The sequence below is a fragment of the Thamnophis sirtalis genome, unplaced genomic scaffold, assembly GCF_051295495.1.
Source record: "Thamnophis sirtalis isolate CommonGarterSnake01/CBP01778 unplaced genomic scaffold, rThaSir2_p1.2 scaffold_2, whole genome shotgun sequence".
Lineage (NCBI taxonomy): Eukaryota > Metazoa > Chordata > Lepidosauria > Squamata > Natricidae > Thamnophis > Thamnophis sirtalis.
The window spans coordinates 78,917,684-78,940,811 of NW_028261382.1; the positions used below are offsets into that span (position 1 = coordinate 78,917,684).

General features: G+C 37.3%; 1 protein-coding gene across 2 annotated transcripts in view; it reads left to right on the forward strand.

The window, feature by feature from the left end:
- Window positions 1–1,071: 1,071 nt before the first annotated feature.
- The window catches only part of LOC106556476 (zinc metalloproteinase-disintegrin-like NaMP), a 41,152-nt gene continuing 19,095 nt past the window's right edge, over window positions 1,072–23,128 (forward strand). The window contains exons 1-11 of one of the 2 annotated variants that reach the window (XM_087703598.1): window positions 1,072–1,228; window positions 3,433–3,539; window positions 5,551–5,627; window positions 6,416–6,494; window positions 7,812–7,888; window positions 9,561–9,759; window positions 11,068–11,130; window positions 11,605–11,676; window positions 12,623–12,792; window positions 18,033–18,117; window positions 22,377–22,507. In XM_087703598.1, coding sequence (XP_087559724.1) covers window positions 1,177–1,228; window positions 3,433–3,539; window positions 5,551–5,627; window positions 6,416–6,494; window positions 7,812–7,888; window positions 9,561–9,759; window positions 11,068–11,130; window positions 11,605–11,676; window positions 12,623–12,792; window positions 18,033–18,117; window positions 22,377–22,507 — 1,112 coding nt within the window. In that variant the 5' untranslated portion in view covers window positions 1,072–1,176. The remainder of the gene's footprint in view (window positions 1,229–3,432; window positions 3,540–5,550; window positions 5,628–6,415; window positions 6,495–7,811; window positions 7,889–9,560; window positions 9,760–11,067; window positions 11,131–11,604; window positions 11,677–12,622; window positions 12,793–18,032; window positions 18,118–22,376; window positions 22,508–23,128) is intronic. The other variant, XM_087703597.1, reaches the window with a different exon arrangement.

Consider the following 23,128-nt stretch of genomic DNA (forward strand, 5'->3'; position numbering starts at 1 on the left):
CTTAAAAACTGGCTTATATTTTTTTCAGAGAGAAGCATATGTAATAATACTTGTTTATAATTTATCCCCCCCTCAAAGAGCAATATTACATTCAGGATAAGATGTGGCTTGAGGCTACTTTTATAGCTCTTCACCTAGACAGTTTTTGCAATTTCAATTAGTTTGGTATCCTTGTAAGAGAGGACTTCTGATATTGGTAAGGGCCGAAGTTCTGAAAGAAAACAAGCTGGCTACCAAAGACAGTTTCAAAGGCTCACATACCTCCTTGTTTCTAAATGAAGAGAAGGTTCTTTCCCTTTGTCTGTCACTCATCTCCATGTTCCCATTCAAAAACTCTTTAAAGAATACAGAATACAGAGTTGGAATGGACATTGGACATCTTCTACTCCAACACTCTGTCAAACCAGTATTTCTTTAAAACCTCCAGTGCCACCTACAGCTTCTGAAGGGAAGTTATTCCATCATCTATTCACACTTTGAATGCATAGTACGCCAGCTGAAATTTGTCCCAATCAACCCATAAATCTTCTCTTTCAGAAAAGGGACTAGTGGAGGTGTTATACAAAGGCTTCTGGGGTCTTTTAAAAACTGAAAGATCTATTATGGCATAAAGCTTTTATATTCCTGTAGTGAAGTCAGAGATCCTTTTAGTAGATCCATTGACATGGATTCATTCTTTCCCACAATAAGAACATTTTTCAAAGATTACAAGTCAGGTCATTGAGCTTTCTGATTAGCAACTAGCACTAAATGTTAGTAATGTTGAAAGGATGCTAGATTATTCAAATGTGCCTCTATGTCTCCTTGGCATTTAAAAACCCATGCACAAGGGTACCTAAATTTAATTGTCTTAACATGCAGGCCAGGGAGGGGTCTGCTGTGAGCAAGTAATCCCCTCCTTAGGGCTTCTTCTTTGGGGGATGCCTTGAAAGAACCCTTCCCACCCAGCTATCATTTCTGGAGTGACATATGCTAAGCCAGCTGGAAACCTGCCCTCCAATAGTATTGTTACAACTTAGAATTTGTGGAAATCCTTTAGCAAACACCTTCTCCTATAAGAGCATGAATGAAGCTGAAGGACTCATTACTTGCTTCTCACAGTCAACAGGAGAACTGCTCAGGTTGGCTTGAAAGCAAAAAAGATTCCCTGACCATTAGCCAAATCCAGGCTCCAAAATGATCCAAGCTCTCTTGGTAACTATATGCTTAGTGCTTTTTCCATATCAAGGTAAGATGTTTTCTTTGGTTTCCTTCTTCAAATTCTTACAAGAGATTATTGCATCCAACAGATTACTAGTTTGGTTCTTTTTATGCTTAACCAAAATTTGTTCCACTTCAGTTTCTACAGAATTACCAAAAGAACACTCCCAAAGATTGCATTTGTTATGAATGAATGGATTGTTTTTTTTAAATATTTGCTTTGTCAAAGTTTTTTCAAGCCTCAAACAGATCCTAAAAACGAAAAGACTTAAGATCCTGAAAAGAAATGCACGTTCAAATTGGAGAGAAAGTTTTCCAGTAATGTGAGTAAAAAAGGATTAGAAGTCTGAAGAGGACACAAGAGACATAGTTTGTAAAATATTAAATAAACAAAGTGTTTTCAGTTATAATTTTCTTCCACTAGGTCAATTAGACTTCATATAATTAAGCTTGCATAATATTGAGCAAACCACAGCTAGTGTTATTGTTGATATCTTCAGAGAATCTGCAAACTGTACTCAACCTAATGTGACAATTTTCTCAATGCAGGAGGGAATAGTAACTTTTCTTGCCAGTAGGGAGACATGAACTCCTCCCATGAGCATCAGATACAAATTGGAAGCCACGTAAAAGTATGAGTAAAGTATAAATGTCTGCCTGGGTCTACTTAGGAAGATGCTTATCAGTCTCAGAAGATACATTTCCAAGGTCAAGTTCTAGTTGTGCTTAGACTGCTCTTACTTTTTACCTTAAGAAACCTGCTTCTCTCCCTCCCTCCCTCAATTTTGCCTTGAAGCAGACTATAAAGAATGTTTGACTTTGGATAGCGTTTTTTTTTCTCCATACCTTATTGATATTTTTGTTATTAGTTTGTTTCCATTTAAAATTATAAACATTTTTTGTTGCACTTTGATTTTGTATTCAGGGAATTAATTAGATTTGCACAACATGATAGAAAGTCAGGATTAAAATGTAAATAAGGAAATATCTTTGTCAGTCTCCCAATTGCATCATCTACTGTAGGACAAGGAATCTTAAGTTAAATCAGCTTCTGGTAATTACATTGTGATAGATAATGTATTCTTGCTTAGCTGCAAGAATAGAAATGGTTTTCCACTATTTCTTCAGGGACAGTTTTCCAGCTTTCCAGTAGGGTCTGTAGTTCTGGGATTCCAGGTTTTAAAGAAGTCCTGCCCTGCTTCGTTTTGGGGATATCAGTGAAGATCAGATACAAATAGTCCTTGATTTACAGCCATTCATTTTGTGACTGTTCAAAGTTACAGTGGCACTGTAAAAAGTAATGATTTTCACAGCAACCCCAAGGTCACATGATCAAAATTTCGGTGCTTGGCAACTGGCATGTATTTATGAAAGTTGTGGTGCCTGAAGATTATGTGGCTGCCATTTGTAGTCTTCCCAGCTTCTGTCTTCAAACATCTCCTCCAAAAGATCTAGCAGAATTCTGGTCCTAATTGTGGTTGTAAGGCAAGGGTTGGTGCTGTGGCCCACCACATTTACAAATATGTTAAGGAGTAAATAGCAGATGGCCATTGAATGTCCCACACAGTAACCAACCCTAAATTATTTGATTCTTGATCTACGTCTGAAATCACTGAATCTGATTATGGACATGTTCTTAGGTGCCCTGGTGATAACTCTGATGCTATGAACTCTCCATAGATATTTTTGAAAATGAAAGAAAGTCAGTGAAACTATTAGGATGGCAATGAAAAAGCAGTTCAACTGAAAGGAATTCCTAAGAAGCTGAATTTGCATAACAAGCTATGTTTGTCTAGCTCTCTGACTAATGGATACGCTAAATCATAATACAGTTTGGTTTACTGAATTGTGTGAATCAGATTATTGTGATTTCTAGTTTCTTAAATCATATTTAGCACTCATCACTAACTGCACAAAACTGGGTCGTGATTGATATTTATTTATTCATTTTGCTGGTGAAATATTTCTTTTGGACCTGCCCAAAGCATCATCTCCAGTTAGATCCCCAGCCATCAAACATCATTTAGCAAATTTTATATGCACAAAAAAGCCTTTGGATTTTTGTGTTGTGAATTCCATTCTCCATTGATAACTGAATAACAAATTATGTAGTAGATCTGAAAATAGAATAACATAGAAAAATGAATCTTCCTTCCTTCCTTCCTTCCTTCCTTCCTTCCTTCCTTCCTTCCTTCCTTCCTTCCTTCCTTCTTTCCTTCCTTCCTTCTGAAGGGAGTGCTACAATCTTGGAATCCGGGAAGGTTAAGGATTATGAAGTAGTGTATCCACAAAAAGTCCCTGCATTGCCCAAAGGAGGAGTTCAGCGGCGTGAGCAAAAGGTAAAAAAAAATTCTTCCTTTCATCAACTTACTGATGAATCTCTCTTTGTTTGATATGTGTGTGTCTGTGTGTGTGTGTAATTTGTCTTTTTTTTGATTCTCTTCTTTCAGTTGTGATGAGAAATTTATATTTACACCACCATACTAAAAGTTGGTATCAGGTTTTTCCAAAATTGCAATGAACTCCTCTGCATTGTCAAGTTATCTTGGTAGTTTGGTAACTTTATCCAGCAGGCTCTCCAGGGCCGGCCGGCTCTCCCGGGGCACCACCAGGCCCACCGCCATCACCTGGCCCGACCCGGCGGCTCAGCTCGCAAGATGGGAGGTGCTCCACCTGGACTCCCCTCGCCTCGCCTGCTCACTGCTGCCCGCCAGCCACCCAGCAGGGAAGGCGCCACGGAGGACAGGCGGGTGAGCGGAGCGAGGCCTGGAGCCTCCGCCCCCCTAGATGGCCTCCGCCCGACTGGCCTCGGAGTTGCGGGTCCCGTGCTCTGCCCGCCCACGACAGAGCCTCTTCAGCCGGGAAGGGCCGTGTGGGCCCCACGGGGGAAGAGCCACCCGAGCCTGCCCTCCCCCCCACGGCCCTTCCCAGCCCAAAGCCCCCACCCACCTCAGACCTCACGGGCGAGACAGGCAGGCAGGAGGCCTGCAGCATCTTTCCTTCCGCCCCCCCCAAGGCTGCTGCCAAGGAGGACCCCCCACGGCCCTTCCTTTGCGCCTCCTTTGCATTGCGGGAGCCGCCTTCGAGTCTGCAGCAAAGGCGCTTGGCGGCTCCCACGATGCAAAGTGCCCTGCCGGACAATTATTTGGAATACATTCTAACATCTTATCATTTTCCATAGCCATAGCTGTATGAATACTTTGAGAATCATTCTCTGCAAATATTAATTTAAACTAAAATAGATATTGATATATAAAAAACTTGTAAAACAAATATTTCAGTACAAATTTAAATGTATATTAAATGTTAGCTAGTTAAAGATATTGCAGGTTAATGGGGAAATAAGAGACCTCTAAGTCTTCTGATGGTTTTGCTCACACAGGTGCATTTTACAAGCAAGGCTCCTGCTGCTAGATTGCGCAGTCGCTCAAGTGCAAGGCATGATTCGCTGCTCCCAGATCAGGAGGCGGGAGAACCAGTGCCTCCTTTGCATACAAAATTTTTCGCTTTTCAACCCTTGCTTAACTTTTAAAAGGTGAAAAATTCCTTATGCAAAGGAGGCCCCTAGTTCTCTCGCCTCCTCCTATAGTTAACACTAAGCAGACTCCAAGCCACTGTGACTTGGAGTCTGGTAGCAACTACCTTGGCTTTAATTATTTTAAAAAAATTCTTTAAAATTCTTTCCTTTTCCTGCCTCCCCTACCTCTAGTGCCTGCACATCCCTGTTAGCCACCCACAGCAAAGAAGGCCATGCTACAAGTTAATACAATAATAAACTGAAATCCTAGACTTCAGTCTTTATGTTTCTCCGTCAGCTTTTTTTTTCTCCGCACTTCCTTATTTTGGAGAAAGAAATCCCTAAAATGGCACAACTTCTCAAAAAGGTGTTACAAGCTGTGACTAAAGGGAGCCTTTCAAAATTTAACTAAGAAAAGATTAATGGACATTGAAAGTGATTAAAAAGTGAAAGGTACAACTACTGCCTGTTTGAAGGATAAATGTCAAAATGGGAGCTTCTTCAACCACAAACAGATTGCAGCCCCTCCCCCCCTCAGCTTTTGGCATGCAGATAGCTTCAGAGCTCAACTGCAGAAGACACTTGCAGGTTTTCAACTGTATTGGAGGGTCTTGAGGGGTAGTTCTTAGACTTTCCCTTACCTTGGTGAGTCATAAAAACTGAAGGAATGCCAATCTCTTTAGTTGAAAGCTGAAGAGATACAACCCAGGGAAAAAACCCTTCAGGGATCTCTCTCTACATGTGTATTCACTCAGGACTTCCAGGAAAGTGTTGAATTGTTAAGAAGGTACACATTGTCTTTTTAATTAAACACTAAACTCTTTGCATTTCAGATGAAGTATGAAGGTATCATGCAATATGAATTTAAAGTGAATGGAGAACCAGTGGTCCTTCACCTACAAAAAAATGTGTAAGTTAATTTAGAAGTTCTCTTAATTTTTTAATTAAGACTGGAAACATAGAAGCATGGATGTGACCCCAGGAGTAGAATGTGACCCAATGCTATTGTTTTGGAACTTCAATAGAGATGCTTCTAAATGAAGGTTCAAGGCTTCCCTTTACTTGAGGCTGCTTATTGAAGCAATATGAATCCCTTTACTCTTGAACAGCAATAGCATTTAGACTTATATACCACTTTACAGTGCTTCGCAGCCCTCTCTAAATGGTTAATAGAGTCAGGATATTGTCCCCAACAATTTGGGTTCTTATTTTACCCTGCTTAGAAGGATGGAAGGCTGAGTCAGCCTTGATCCTAGTGAGATTTCAACTGCCAGATTGCACTCAGCCAGCAGTCAGCAAAAGTAGCTTGCAACACTGCACTCTAACCACTGCACTACTATGGTTCCTTTGAAATAAAGGGAGCTACACTACTCTCCTTTGCAGACCTACCAGCTACATTGGATTGTTGCATAGATCAGAAGAATAAAAGAAATGGTGATGCAAAAAATCTTCTCCTGGTCAATCAAACCAACTCTGAGATTTGATGAAGAGAATTGAACAGCTTCCTTGGTGCAAATCTCTTTGCTAAGGAGAATTTAGCTTCACTCCTCTTAAATAGTCAACCTCATGAGATTAAAATACCTTCTCCTTTCATTTGATACCAAACAGTATTTTTAAAATGCCATTATACAGTAATTGTACAATTATCTTTGTTTCTACTTAATTCCTGGTATAAATAATGTCTTCTCTACATTCCAGACGACTTTTTTCCAAAGATTACACTGAGACTCATTATTCCCCTGATGGCAGAGAAATTACAACAAGCCCTCCAGTTGAGGTAATATGCACAATGTCTTCCATTTATGAAGTAAATAAAAAGAATATTTGTGCACAATATTCCAAATACGCATATACCAGTCCGGGCTATCCAAACAAGAAGTACTATATATGTGACATATATTGGGAATGTTTTGTGTAAGCATGTGAGGATTGTTAAAACCCAGTCTGTTCTACTTATTGAATAAACAGGGCAATATTTCAATCAACCAATTCTTTCCTACTGATTAAAATCAAACATTTTGGGGAGTTAGCCCCACAAATAGCTTTATTATGAGAATATCGGGTTGATAGAATGTACTTTGCTTTTTAAACAAGATTACAGTGATACCTGCAAAATCATTTATTTGGCAAACCGAAAGTGAGAGGAATTCACTTTGCTTATACAGAATATAGAAATCCATTATATGTTCCTCTCACTAATATGAGCCGGAACATATTATGATATCACAGCACTAACACACTTCCTTATGTCCTTGACCACTTCTCCCAAAATTGATCTAAAAGTGCATTGTCTCCAAAAATTGCCTACTTGTGGCGTAGCACATTCAAAAGTCATACAAACTGCTCCTACTTAATATGTAACAGAATTTTTCTGATTTTAACGTCTATATGGGTCCAGAAGTTCCTAGGAATCAAAGTTAATCACCAGTGGAAGCCTTCCAGGTTATATAGGCAGCTTAATCCTGTTATGTGTTTCTCAAAACTTTCATTATGCGGGCCCAAGAAAATAACAATTATGGTTATTGACAACATTAGTAAATGTGGAATTTTTCCTATGTAATGATAAGATCTTATCATAACAACATAGGACAATCAGCAAGTTTGAGGCTTTATTCAGCAAATCCTATGGTGCAGCACTAGAGGTGATGTCCAAAAAGACAAGACTGGTGGAGAAAAAGGCTTCTCAAAAGAGCTTTTTTTTTTTTTTCCAAAAGGTAACTGGATTATTTTTTTCCTTGAAGAACAAAACATTTCATTTATCATCTAAGAAACCATCAGTTGTGGTGAAAAAAATAGTCCAGTTGCCTTTTGAAAAAATAAAACAAAACACTTTTGAGACAATTATCACCTGGATGACTGAGACTCTCCATAGACAAAAAAATAAAGGACTTGTTATCTGAAGTCCACATTTTACATTCCTTTGTTGATTTTCTTGGTGTTCTTCATGTTTTTCCATCAATAGGATTCCTCTTGCAGTGCAATTTGTTTTTATGGAAACTTGTGTTTATCTTTTGCTCTTTTTGAACTCATTTGTGCTCATCAAATCACACTACAAACAAGCTTTAACCAGTATAGTCCTCTTGCCTCCATATAGGATCACTGCTATTATCATGGTTACATCGAGAGTGATCGGGACTCAACTGCAGCCATCAGTGCATGTGAAGGATTGAAGTAAGATAGTCACTTATCTTTCAATTGTTTTTCATGCAAATTACTTGAATTTGATCGAAGATATCTACAGAATTAAGAAAGATTTTGTCTGGATACCAAGAAGAGCAGCTCACAGCCAGTAGTGACAGTAGAGAGCTAAATCAGATCTGTCTAGAGGAGCTTCAAAGGCCATGTCTCCTTTTTATATAGGAAGTGATGTTACATGCAAAGAATATATATAGGTTTCAGATTGTGTATCTTGCCTGAAAGTGTACAGGAACAGGCATGCAAACTCTTCAGTTCTACCCAGAACCACTTTGTTGAACCACTCTGCACACTTTCTTTAAGTTAGATATCTTAGCTGCATAAAGATCCCAAAATTCCAAAGGGCTTTATCATTAGCCAGATTCAAGGCCCACCTCACAGCCATTAGTGAAGGAAAATACCAAAAGATCACCTTGAGCAGAGTCTGTGTCCATGCAATAGAGAAATAATTGAAATGCTGGAATATAACATAACATAAATGATGGAGTATAACAATAGAATAACAGGATGACAGAATAATACAGTTGGAAGAGAAGTTGAGGTCTTCTATCTAGTCCAACCACCTATTCAAGTAGGAGACCCTATACCATTCCGGAGAAATGACTGTCCACTCTCTTCTTAAAAGCCTCCAGTGATAGAGAAAACCATCCCACTGGTTATTTGTTAACACTGTCAGGAAATCCCTTCTTAGTTCTTGGTTGGAACTCTCTTTGATAACTTTTCATCCATTACTTTAGATGTTTGGGGGCATAGATTTCCCCTTCTTTTTTTAGACTGTTTCTTAAATATTGGGAAATTTATCATGTCATCCTTAGTCCTTCTCTTCATTAAACTAGACATTCCCAGTTCATGCAACCATTCATCATATGTTTCAGCCTTCATTCCCCTGTTATTCTGTATTGTTAAGCTGCATTTTCATTCACTCCATTGCCCACTATATGTAAATGCTTGCCAAGAATTATTATTTCCATTCTTTATTAAATATCCTGGGAATTCTGACTCTTATCTTGTTTTTATTATTGGATCAATCTGATTTTTACCACAGCCAAATAGTGTTCTATACAGTACAGTACATCATAAAATGTCTAATTCTTTTTAGATATTTTAGATTTAGAACTATTATATTATCCTCACTTGACTTTTGTGTTTCACTCTTACGACAATAAGGTATTACACAAAATTATCTTTCAAACAGGTTTAGTCTTACATTTCCATAGCCAGGAGCCTTCCCTATTTTTTTAAACCCTAGGAAATATACAGCATTAGATTCCACGGCAAACTAGCTCCATACAAATATTATACAGATATTTCATGTCTGTGCTGAGAACATGCAATCTTTTGTATATCCCATAGTATCTTTGAGAAGCATAAGAAAGCGATATGAGTGCTGAGGAAGGAAAATTAAAATTTCAGTGAGTTTCAAGAAGGGATTCAAAGCTACAAGAGATGTTGACTTGCTCAGTTAAAAATGCGTTATTCACGAGTGGTCCTTGGTGCTCTCTGAGCTTAGTTGTTTTCTTTCAGACATTTTATTACCCAAGTAGGTGACATCATCAGTGCATTCAGACCTAAACTACCAATATTCTCGTCTATTGGTTATCCACCTCTGACCAGCCTTTTCAAAAAGAGTCTACAATTGTTTTTACAGTGGGTATTTCGAGCATCAAGGTGAGATGTACCTTATTGAACCCCTGAAGACTTCTGATAATGAAGCACATGCAGTCTTCAAATATGAAAGTTTGGAAAAAGAGGATGAGACCCCTAAAACCTGTGGGGTAACCCACTCTACTTGGAAATCAGATGAGCCTATCAAAAAGACCTCTAGGATATTCGCTACTCCTGAAGAAGTAAGTCATATGAAAACCTCAAATATGTAACAAGGTTTGAGGGATTCATTTACTTGTTTCTAAATTGTAAAGTAAAAGAGAAATTCTCTCAGACTGTTTAGAAAGAATTCATAGAAGAGAACCCCCATTTCTAAAATTTTATTTCAGTCATGTTGTACGAGAAAATCTGGAAGCTCACCAAGCAGAAAATACATATTATATCATTTTCTATCGTCACACAAACTTCGTTTGGATCAAAATAGTTTCAACTGAAACCCCAAATCATCTCAATTTTCTGAAATGGTTTAGAAAATGTAATCAAATGATAAAATTGCCTCTTTTACGCATGCATAGGATACTTGGGATAGAGGGAGACATTGGTTTGAAATAATAAATTGAAGTGTTTTGAGATGTCTAATAAGATCTAATAAACATAATCTTGACTACATTTTTCAATTTGTTTTGAATCACTAAGTTGGATTAAAGCAATGATTGAACCAAAACTAGCAAACTGAATCTGGTCACAGATAATCCTCATATTTCCACTACTAGAGGCAGAAAATTTTGAAGATAAAACATTACATCCAAAAATCACAGTTCCTTCTTTCTTTTGATGGCAAAGGTTGAAACTGGCTGAAACATATCTGGAAATTCAAAACCTCAACTTTTTTTTTCTTAAAATGTGATATAATTGGAACAAGATTGTTGTTTTAATGGAATACCAAAATGCAAATGCAGACACCAATCCCTGCTGCTTACCCGCTTGTTTGATTTTTTACTTCAGTGTTCTGGCAAGTGAATATTCTTTATTCTCAGGAAGCTATGTTTATATGTAGTGTGTTTAAGTGGTTCACTATTTTATAGTCACATCCACTCTTTGAATGTTTTAGTTTCAAGGACATTGACATTTTATTCAAACTGGATGTTGTGTAGCAGAGTTAAAAAGTGGCTGTTAGAGAGGAAGGAGGAAATTACACTCTGGAATTGTAAATCTTGGGCTCAACATAGGAGCTTTCTGACCTTATATACATACATACATACATACATACATACATACATACACACACACACACACACACACACACACACACACAAATTTCATCCAACATATGGAAAAAGAATACATCCTCACACATTTTTAAGTACTAAAATTCTAACACGCTCTCTCGCTATAAAAGTCTTCAGCAAAAAGACCAATATTTCTAACACTTCAAGGACTTTAACCAGGTAGTATAAAAAGCAATTTTCTGATTATCTGATGACCCAACATGCATGTTGGCCTCAGTGAGTGACATGTCTAAATAGTCTTCTGTTTACTATTCTGTTTAGAAAAATGAATACTTGCAGGCTGAAAAACATGTTGAGCTTTACATGGTTGTGGACAATATAATGGTAAGTATCCTGGATATCATTCCACTGTCTTTTCTGCATTGAGCATAAAATTATTTATTTTATCCTAGGTTTTGTGGATTTCTTTGAAACATTCCTGAACAATTTGTTTCTCCAAGCTGACAACTCGTGAAGAATAAGTTGTGTAATGTTTGTCTTACACATCTCTAAACATGGAAATATGGCATTCAATTTAGGAAAACATTTCAGTAAGCTGACCAAAATTTCCTCTATCTAAGAGAAGAGCCCTTCTGTGGTGCTGAAAAATTAATAATGTTAATATATTAACAGCACAAATATAGGTTAAAAATCACCAGAAAAGAATTAACTGGACTGCTTTATATAGAATTATTATTTTTGTCCAACTCAGCAAATTCAATTATTTTTAAATTTCTTCCTCTTCCTGACATGTTCTTTCCCCTGCTCCTTCAACACCCTTCCTAAAATTATGGTCTCTTCTTTTGATCTTTTCTGTAGTTCAGGAAGTACGACCGCAACTTCATAACTCTAAGGGAAAGAGTATTTGAAATACTCAACCATGCAAATAGGGTAAGAGGACATGGCAAAAATTATTTCACTTTTTGGATTAAATCTCCCTGCCCACCTGTTCCGCACTCCTGCTCAGGTTTTCACTGTGTTGACCTAATGGATTTAATCAGGTAAAGAGACTTAGGAGATGGATTTCTACAAAACTGTTAACTTTGAGCGCAGCAAAACTTGGTCATTTGGCAAGCTTGGGATTCAGCATGTAAGGCCATCTCAGAAAGTGGGTTACTTCAGTAACTAGACACCTCCACTATGTTGAGAGGATGCAAGTCCAAAAGTATTACAATAATTCAATCAGTGCTATTTTGCAGCTAGATTCTTCCTGGACTATGTTTAATCTTCTGAACTTGAAAGTGTTAGAAAGAGAAAGAGAGAGTAAGCATCTTCCAAACTCAACTGATTACGAACATGATCCCTGAGAAGAAAGCAGGAGAGAAGAATCTGGATGGAGTTGGATTGTGAAGTTTAGGAGAAGATCCACTCATATTGTGCTGCTTCTGTCATATTAACTTTCTTGACTATCATGTTAATGATCAGTTAGAATCAGCAACAACAGGAACATCAGTGGGTGAAATCTCCCTTTTAGTCCTCCTCCCCTTCTGTTATTGATAAAAGAGCATGATCTCCTGGTTCTTCTTTATCACTTTATTTATTTCTTCTGCTTAATAAATTATTAGTGTACCTCAAAATGGGGTGTTTTTGGTGCTGTCTGAGCTTGATGGTTTCCTTGCAGACATTTCATTATCTGACTAAATATCTGCAAGCAAACCAGAAAACTCAGAGAGCACTAAGAACTCCATAGTTCAACTATGAGCTACAGAGATTCTTTTATTTAATCTATTCCAGTTCACCTCCCATAGACACCAATGTCAGTTCCTTTTAGTCTTGAAATGTTGATCAAAGTTTACTTGTATTTGCATTTCTAATTTATTTTGTGTCCACTCCACAGTTTTTCAAACCTTTGAATATTTATGTAGCATTGATTGGTCTAGAAATTTGGTCTGATGAAGATAAGATTACAATCAATGCATCATCGAGGCACACTTTGATGTCCTTTGCAACATGGAGACAGTCAGTTCTACTGAAGCGCAAAATGAATGATAATGCTCAATTACTCACGTATGTCTCATTGTGGGGAGAGGGAAGGGGAGGAATGGGACTGGAGGATTATGGGAATATTAATGTTTGCTCAGAACATCTACACTCTGTTATAAACCATCTGTGAACCATGTTCTATGTCAAAACAAACCATTTTTTTCTTACCTAGGAGCTACTTTTTAAAGTGGGTCTGGATGTCAAAACTTTAGAAGTCAGAGGGAGCTGCCAGAGGCTCTTGATTGGACATTTCTGTTTTGGCAATTATAAAAATGACTTTTGGGGAAATTTAGAATGAAGTCCTTAGAAATTAGAACAAACCGGACTTCAATAGTTTCCCATGTTTAATATTTACCAGTAAAAAAAAATGATTTTCAGATTTCCCTGTTTATGGAAGCATCATTTTCTCCAAAAGTCTCAGAATGAAACTTCAAGTGTAAAAATGAAGAATGCCAATTGATATCCAAAAATAACTATGCATATTAGTTATATGAATCTTTGAAATAAATTGGGAGAAATCGCCACTTATTTACTTATAAGTTGCAACAACCAGTGGAACATATATCAAACGTACTGCTTTTAATCCATATCTCATGGTATCTTCTCATTAGTTTTTTCCTATGCTTTGCCTGCACCACACAAGCATTTTAATTTGATTAATTCCCATTCTGCATCGACTAAATGGATGTTTGCATTATATAACATATAAACCAAGAATAAAGTAAAATAATATAATATCTATTCTTGGATAATACTTTTGTTTTTTTATAATAATTTTTAATTATTTTTGAACAAAGACAAACAAACATAAAAATAAAAAAGCCATCTTCCATTACAAATTGTAGAAAGTGTGTCAGTTGGTTACATTATTTCCATGCATCTCTTCCATAGTCATCACTTGCTTTTCATATCAAATCACATATTTTAAATTCACATGTATTCATGTATATCACGATTATTATATCTCAACCTTAATTTGACTATAATTGTTTTTACATCCTTTTATATATAATATTCAAAATCTATAATAGGATTGCATGATAACATTCCATTAAATCATCCTAAAATCATCCAATCACAATACATCTTTATAACATATTCTAGATAAAACTTTTAAACCTCCTCTCATATTCTCCATGTGTTGTTTATATATAATTTCATATTATCAAACTAATATATCTATATGTATTGTTACCATTATTAATCATTATTTAACTATAACTATGGTCACTTCATTTTATACATATTACTAGTAAACTAAATTTAGTTTAGTTTTCATTATACAGTTTCATTGCCTCAATCTATATCTTTCCAGTAATAGTGCAGTCTTATATCTCTTGCCATTTGTAGCATTAATATTCTAGTTACTTTCTTAATAAATCTTGTGTGAACCTCTCTTCGCAACATGTTGTTCCTTTCGTATCTCATAAAAGCTCGAAACCCAGCATCTGCTGTTTCCATCAGCTTATCTTTGGTTATCACTGGTGCTTCTGTCAAGATTTCTCTCCTTATCTCCATCAAATTTTCCCCCTTTTCTTCTTCTGTGCTTTGACGTCTGGGGTAGAGTTTCAATCCATCCATCTCCCCTTTCCATATTCTGCTCTTGCCATTACCAACTACGCTCACTTTGTTGTCAGTATCCACAGATTTCTTATCTCTTTGCTCATTTTTGCTTCCATTTTTTGAACTCTCTCCTCCACATTCTTCATTTGATAAACATCCTCAGTTTTTCCGTCAAATTTTTCTGTTTTGTATTCCATATTCTCCAATCTCTTTTCAATTCTCTCTGTCACAACTAATAGATTTTGAATTTCAGACATAATAATTTGCAATGTTACAGTTTCTTTTTCCTGCTGTGCAATTGTTCCAATTTTTCAGGCACTGCCACTATAGGATTCAAGGCTATTTAAATAAACTTCAAACAGGTTCATTTATCTTTGAAGTCAAAATGTTGTCTTCCATCCAATAGCTAGTGAGAGAACTCCCAAAAAGCACCCGTATAAACAACTTGTGCTCTTCCTACTCTCATTCTCAGTAAACAAACTGAAAGAACCTTGAATCTCAAGTGACCAAAGAGAAAGAAGAAAAAACAATGTATCCAGCCTCCAGCCTCTAAGTGGCAGTGTAACTGCTTTTCCTCCTGTTGTTACAACCCTCTTTATAATCCTTCTTATTATCTTCTTTATATTCCAAGCTTAAAAAAGAAAAAAAAACCTCTTAAATGGAGATCAAAAACAAGTCCAATCAATCCAATCAAGCTTTATAAAAAAGAAGGAAAGTTTTAATCCATAAGTGTAAGCAAAAGTGAAAAAAGAAGAAAAAAAATTAATCCATTCAGTTTAAAAAATAAGGACCCTTTGCAAAAATTTAATCTATGAAAAAAATTAGAGACACGATAACACATAAATTAATGTAGATTAATTTTGCCGCTTGCAGTCTTCTATCTTCAATTTTAATTTAACTTAATTTTTTGAGGAGGTAGTCTCTTTTTCTAATAATAAAATTTTCTCACCAATTCGACACACTTTCTCTTTTCGCTTTCTTCCCGTTCCGGAGCTGTCCCAACTTCAGCAGCTTCATTAGCTGCATTTCTATTGCCAGAAAAAAAGGCTATTCCTGGATCTTTCAGGGACTTTGCGGTGTCCTGAGATCAGCAGGAGGTGTCCTTCTCAATCACCATCTCTGTGGGATAGTTTAGGTCCGAATGGACCGTCCAGTGGTAGAAATATCAACTGCTATCTCAGAGCACCAAGATCGCATGACTTGCTGTCATGACATCAGCCCCCTTTTTTGATAAAACTTTTGTTTAAGCAGGCTGTGTGAATCCGTCTCCTAGATCTTAATGTGATTTGTTTATAGAAGTACTGTGAGCTCAGCCTATATGTTATATACTTGAATGGGAAATTGGCAAGGTTATTGGCTTATATCTATAATGTATTGAACAAATAACAATTGTATTTTGAGCAATTCTACTGGATCCATAGCAAATGATGAAGTGGACAAGGCCATGGGAGCGATGAGTGCCTCCACCTGTTTACTGGATCCGTGCCCCTCCTGGCTGGTTTCAACCAGTAGGGAGGTAACACGAGGCTGGCTCTAGAGAATCACGAACGCCTCCTTGTTGGAGGGATCCTTTCCACGGCCTCTTAAGGAGGCAGTGGTGAGATCCCTCCTCAAGAAGCCTTCTCTGGACCCAGCTATTTTTAAAAACTATCGTTCAGTCTCCAACCTCCCTTTCTTAGGGAAGGTTGTTGAGAAGGTGGTGGCCCTCCAACTCCAACAGACCTTGGATGAAGCAGATTATCTAGACCCTTTTCAGTCTGGTTTCTGGCCTGGTTACTCCACTGAAACCGCTTTGGTCGCACTGACCAATGATCTCTGGCGGGCCAGGGACAGAGGGCATTCCTCTGTCCTTGTACTCCTTGACCTCTCAGCGGCCTTCGATACCATCAACCATGGTATCCTTCTGCGACGGCTGGAAGAGGTAGGAGTGGGAGGCATAGTTTTACGGTGGTTCTCCTCTTACCTCTTCGACAGGTCGCAGTCGGTGTTGGTTGGAGGACAGAGGTCGACTTCTAGGCTCCTTAATTATGGGATGCTGCAGGAGTTGGTCCTGTCCCCCCTCCTATTTAACATCTACATGAAGCCACTGGGCGAGATCATCTGCCAGCACGGGATTAAATACCACCAGTATGCGGACGATACTCAGCTGTATCTGTCCGCCCCGTGCCAACTCAGTGAAGCGGTGGAAGTGATGTGCCAGTCCCTGGGAGCTGTTAGGGTCTGGATGGGAGTGAACAAACTCGCACTCAATCCCGACAAGACCGAATGGCTGTGGATGTTGCCCCCTAAGGACAGTCCATCTAGTCCATTCTTAACCCTGGGGGCAGAAAAATTGCCCCCCTCAGAGAGGGTGCGCAACTTGGGGGTCCTCCTGGACCTGCAGGTGACTTTAGAACACCACTTGTCAGCTGTGACCAGGGGGGCCTTTGCCCAGGTTCGCCTGGTGCACCAGTTGCGGCCCTATTTGAACCAGGAGGCACTTCAGACAGTCACTCATGCCCTTGTCATCTCAAGACTGGATTACTGGAATGCGCTCTACTTGGGGCTGCCCCTGAAAAGTGTTCGGAGACTGCAATTAGTCCAGAATGCAGCCGCCCGAGCAATACTGGATATGCCAAGGTAGATCCATATCACACCTATCCTCCGTGAGCTGCACTGGCTGCCCATTGGTCTCCGAGCACGATTCAAGGTGCTGGTTATCACCTTTAAAGCCCTACATGGCTTAGGACCCGGATACCTGCGAGACCGCCTTCTGCTACATACCTCCCTTAGACCAATAAGATCACACAGGATGGACCTTCTCTGGGTGCCTTCAGCGGGACAATGCCAGCTGGTGACGCCTAGGAGTAGGCCCTTTTCTGTTGCCGCTCCGCCCCTATGGAATGAGCTGCCCCCAGAGATCCGGGCCCTGCCCACTCTCATGGCCTTTCACAAAGCCATTAAAACCTGGCTTTTCCGGCAGGCCTAGGGCTGTTGAGCCCTTGATTGAGGTCCAGCCCCCTTTTGACTGTGTGTTTGTTGAGTTCCTTTCTTAACTTTGTTGTGTCCCATTGTTTTTTTAAAAAAATTCTTTTTAATTTTTTTCATTTCTGTAAGCCGCCCAGAGTCCCTCGGGATTGGGCGGCATAGAAATTCAATAAATGAAAATGAAAATGAAAATGAAAATGAAATGGGTCTTATGAAATATGTTAGGTGCTAGATGGATGGAGATCAAAGAGTACAAAAATAGTTAAAAATCCATTTTATTTTTCCCACAGCTTTTGATTTGACTTGTCACTCAACCAGCTTTTTCAATCTCAAATAGTCTTTGATAACATCACAACTAAATTGATAGAAGAAACTTAATTATTAAAGAAACGTGAATTATTATTTTTTTTGGCAACCCATGGAATATAAATTAACCTGATGGGCTGGATTCACACAACGTGCTAAATCCCTCTCCTTGACCTAACTAAGGCTAAGAGCAGCCAAGCTTAGTGTGTAGTCAAAATGCATCCTGAACATGTTTAACAGATCAAGTTAGTTAAATGGCTTGTGTGAATACAGTCTACATTGAATTATGACATCCTGAGTAATGGCAGGAAGTGAGGATGGAGCTAGGTGGTTTGTAAAAAACCATAAAGATTTCTGTATGCCCCGAGACTATAGACTATGTTTTCCATCTTTTATAAATTGTATCTTCCTTTTCTGCTTTCTTACAGAGGTATGGTCTTTGAGCACGGAACATTAGGAACAGCTTACCCAAGTGGCATGTGTGATTCTTTACGTTCTGTAGCATTAATTCAGGTTTGTATATTGTGATGAGTACTACTATATAGATATTACTTTATTAAAAATAAAGACTCTTCTGATTTTCAATTCACAACATTTTCATCCTTATTTATTTAGAAAATTTGGCATCACTGTAGATCTTTCCTCAATTGATGGTGTTTTGGCACAAGGCATTCTGGACATGCCATAGAACAAGCCTTTTGTATATATTGACTTCTATCAAAAGTAGAAAATATATGATTTTCTTGGAAAATAATCAGAAAATGAGCAGGTCAAATTATGATGCAATACTTGCAAACAAGGCTTCTGAGCAATATTCTTAGTGACACTTGTGACAAACATGACTCCTCCTTCTTTCATTATAAGAAATTTAGGATCTAAATTTTGTATATGGCTGCATTAATCTACAGTAAGATAATGAGAGAATACTAATCTGCTTTAAGAAAACAACTTCCAATATTTGAAGGACAGTGAGAAAATCATATTAGTTAAGAAGCTAAAGATATTTACTGAGAAACAGTAAACCTATCTTTGTTCACTTAGAATAGAATGGAGCCACGTGGAGGTTATAAATTTTGTTCCTAAACAAGCAGAGTTAGGATCCTGAAATATGGGGTAATCCTAAACCTGCTTGTTTAAGAAACTCATTTTTATTCAGAAGGACCAACTCACTCATAAATCTGTTTAGCATTTCAGCCTTGAATATTCTGAAAATGCTTGCTTGTAGCAAAAGCCACTGGGTAGTTTTTGGACTGAAGTTGCCTGCAAGTTTTAGTAACTAAATAAATGCAGACAGCAAATGGATGCAGAGGTTTTGATCTTCTCCTGTGCTGTAGCTTCAGGGCTTTAGAGTTTTCTTCTGGATGCAAGTATTTGTGAATGTTCTGGAGTCATAGTGCACATATACACTCAGAAGAACTGGAAGAATGTTGAGATGGTGTGGGTAGTAGTCCTTGAGTTACAACTGGCATTTAATGATGTTAAAAGTTCCTATGGATGCCCAAAAGCTACTTATGACCCAATTCTGACATTGTATGACATTATTTTGAGCCCTTGGCAATGAGCCTGCATTTAAGGCCATTTTCAGTGCCCTGAGATCATGTGACTGTAATTTATGAGTTTTGCCAAAAATTGGTATTTTCTTCTGGTTTCTGGCAAAAAGGGTTCATTTAACAATCACAGCATTCTCGTAATGACCATGACATTGACTTTAAGACCACTGTGTTTGCTTAATGACCACTATAAAAAGATGATAAAATTGGATCAATTGTGTGATGACCCATTTTATAACTATCCTGACTTAGGCTCAAATATGGTCCTAAACTGAGGACTACTTGTATAATCCTTTTGTTTCAGGTTTCAGGTAAACAATAAATTTTCCTAGCATTTCTCCCTGTTAAAACTAATGGATAATAAAAACATTTGTTGCTGATTAAAAAAGTAGCCATTGGAAGAACGTACCTTACCCCTTCCACAACTGCTTTCTGAAAAAAAAAAAAAAAAAAAACCATTCTCAACTCTGTAAATTATTTTTTTTCTAACTTTTTTTAATGAAAATTTTGAAAAAAAACTTTTACAAATATTTACTTCCCTCCCCCCATCCTCCCCCCCAACCCCCCCAACCTTCCCCTCCCCCAACTTCCCAGAACCAATACAGGGTATAAATCTTTAACAAAAACATTCTAAAATAAACTTTAAAAAAAGTCAATATCATCTTCATTTGAGCTTTAACTCCTCCTTGCTAGGCTAGCTCTAAACAAATTATATAATTCCTTGTTTCTTTAGTCATAAATTATCTGAAATTTCTTAGTCCCATATTTATTTTGAGTATAGTCAATCCATCTTCTCCATTCCAGTTTATATCTCTCGTTTGAATGGTCCTTGAGATATGCAGATATTTTAGTCATCTCAGCTAGGTTTGTTACTTTCAGTGTCCCTTCTTGGATAGTAGGCAAGTCTTCCTTCTTCCAGTATTGCGCCACCAACAGTCTAGCTGCGGTTATTAAATGCAAAATCAAGTTAATCTCTACAACTGTACAATCAGTAATTATATCTAACAAAAATAACTGAGGGGTAAATTTTATCCTTTTTATTTTGCATAATCCACCATATTTTTATCCAAAATGCTTTAACCTTTTTACAAGTCCACCATATATGAAAATAAGTAGCATCAGCACAATCACATCTCCAGCATTTAGGTTGTAAATTTGGATACATAGAGGCCAGTTTTTTAGGATCTAAGTACCATCTATAAAACATCTTATAAAAGTTTTCTCTCAAATTTTGGGCTTGTGTAAACTTTACATTTCTTACCCAGGTCTTTCCCCATGTATCCAACATTATTGGTTCTTCAAAATTTTGGGCCCACTTTATCATACAGTCTTTAACTAATTCTGTTTCCGAATCCATTTCTATTAATGCATTATATAGTCTCTTTATATGCATTGAACTTTGATTTCTGATTTGTTTTAGTAAATTATCCTCGTCTTGCATAAAACCAATTTTTTCCATCTCTTTTCCATCTGGCCTGTAACTGCCCATACTGAAACCATGTTTGAATTACCTTTTCCTCTTTTAGTACATTCAAGGGTTTTAATTGTAGTACACCTCTTTCTAAGGTAAGAAGCTGTCTGTAAGTAATTGCATTCTGTTTTTGTATTATATTTATGTTTTCTATTGCGTATCTAGGAATTGCCCCATAGGTATCTTATCATTTAATTTGTATTGATATTTTTTCCAGACCCGCAGTAGAGCATTCCTTAAAATATGACTTTTAAAGTTCTTGTCTACCTTTTTGTTATATAGCAAGTAAGCATGCCAGCCATATACCAAATCATGCCCTTCAATATTAAGTATTCTATCATCTGTTAAATTAATCCAGTCACTAATTACTGATAAAACTACTGCTTCATAATATAGTTTTAAATTGGGTAATTTCAAACCTTCTCTCTCACGCACATCTTGCATTATTTTTAGTTTTATTCTCGGCTTCTTCCCTGCCCCTACAAATTTATTAATGCGCTTCTGCCATTCTAGCAAATTCACATCTTTTTTAAGTATTGGTATCATTTGAAAAAGAAATAAAAATTTATGTAGAATATTCATTTTCACTGCTGCTATTCTTTCCAGCAAAGATAATTGTAATTTCTCCCAATTTTTCATCTCTGTCTGTATGCTACGCCATAGTGGTTCATAATTATACTTATATAGCTTCCCATTTGAGGTTGAAATATAGACTCCTAAATATTTGACCTTTTTAACTATTTTACATCCTGTCATTCCTTCTAATTCTTCCCTTTGTTTAGTGTTCATATTTGTAACTAGCATCTTTGTTTTCCCTAAATTTATTTTAAATCCGGACACTTGGCCATATTGATTAATCATATTCATTAAAACCTTACTAGATTCCTGTGGTTGGGTTAATGTTATAACCAAGTCATCCGCAAAAGCACGTACTCTATATTCTTGATGCCTAATCTTGACTCCCTGTAAATCATCTGAACCCCGTATTTTGTTCAATAGTTCCAAAGTTATGATAAACAATAATGTGGATAAGGGACAACCCTGCCTTGTACCTTTCTCGATTTTAAATGAATCTGTTAAGTTTCCATTGACTATGATTTGAGTTGTTTGTTCCTGATATATTGCTTTAATTGATTGTAAAAAATGCTCTCCTATTTGCATTTTTTGCATTATTTTCAATAAAAATTGCCAATTCACTCGATCAAAGGCTTTCTCAGCATCTAGAAATATAAGCGCAGCAGGGATTTAGTTATTCTTTCCCAAATATTCCAGTATATTAACAATTTGTCTTACATTAGTTCTCATTTGTCTCCCTTGAATAAAACCTGTTTGATCATTATGAATCAATTGCTGAATAACCAACATTAACCTATTCGCTAGTATTTTAGTAAAAATGTTATAATCTATATTAAGTAATGATATAGGTCTGTAATTTTTTGGTTGAGTAAGATCTTGATCCTCTTTTGGTATCAGGGATATAAAGGCTGTCTTCCAAGATGGGGGTACTTTCCCTTTCCTTTGGATCTTATTGAATAGTTCCTTGAGAGGTTCTACCATTTCTAATTGTAAGTTTTTGTAATAAGCTGATGTCAGGCCGTCTGTACCTGACTAACTTTTTAAAAAAACTTTTTTAAACTTTTTTTTTATCTGAAACTTGCTGAGCAAAGTTTTCAGACTCAGTACTAATAACTGGGTTCCCTTCTGGTTTCTTGGTGGAGTAACTGTAGACAAAATGTTCTTTTTTCCCCCAGGATAACGCCCTGTATGCAATTTTAACTGCGGGTACAATGACCCATGAGATGGGTCATAATCTTGGCATGGACCATGACAGGAATTTCTGTACTTGCAATAAGCGACCATGCATTATGAATCCCTATGACAGGTAAGGATTCAGAAAAACTTTTAATGCTTTTCAATTCAAGTTATAGCAATAGCACTTAGTAATAGCATTTTGACTTGTATACCACTTCACAGTGCTTTACAGCCTTCTCTAAGTGGTTTACAAAGTCAGCATATTGCCATCAACAATCTGGGTCCTCATTTTTCTGGATGCAGAAGGATGGAAAGCTGAGTCAAATCTAAAATCCAGTCAGGATTGAACTTCCAAACTGCTGGCAGTGAGCAATTAAGGAAGAAGTCTGCAGTACTGTATTCTAACCACAGTGCCACTATGGCTCTTATATTTAAATGATTACAATTAATCATTACATTAAGTAATTGTCAGAGTGACAGAACAATGGGATCTAGTCAAATGCGGGTCAAGTTACTGTATGCAGTGAAAAGGTCTTTTATTTAAAGGTAAAAGGTGGAACTGCTCTCAACAATTGAACAGACATCATCAGTAGCTTCCTCTAAAGCCCAGCAGTTTAAAGAACTGGTGTAAGAATCACAACCGAAGAAATCAAGTATTAATAATTGGGAATTGTTATTAAAGAGGAAACCAAATTATATGTTAAAGATTTTCCTAAAGTGTGAACCAGAATAGGAGAAAATAAGACATGTT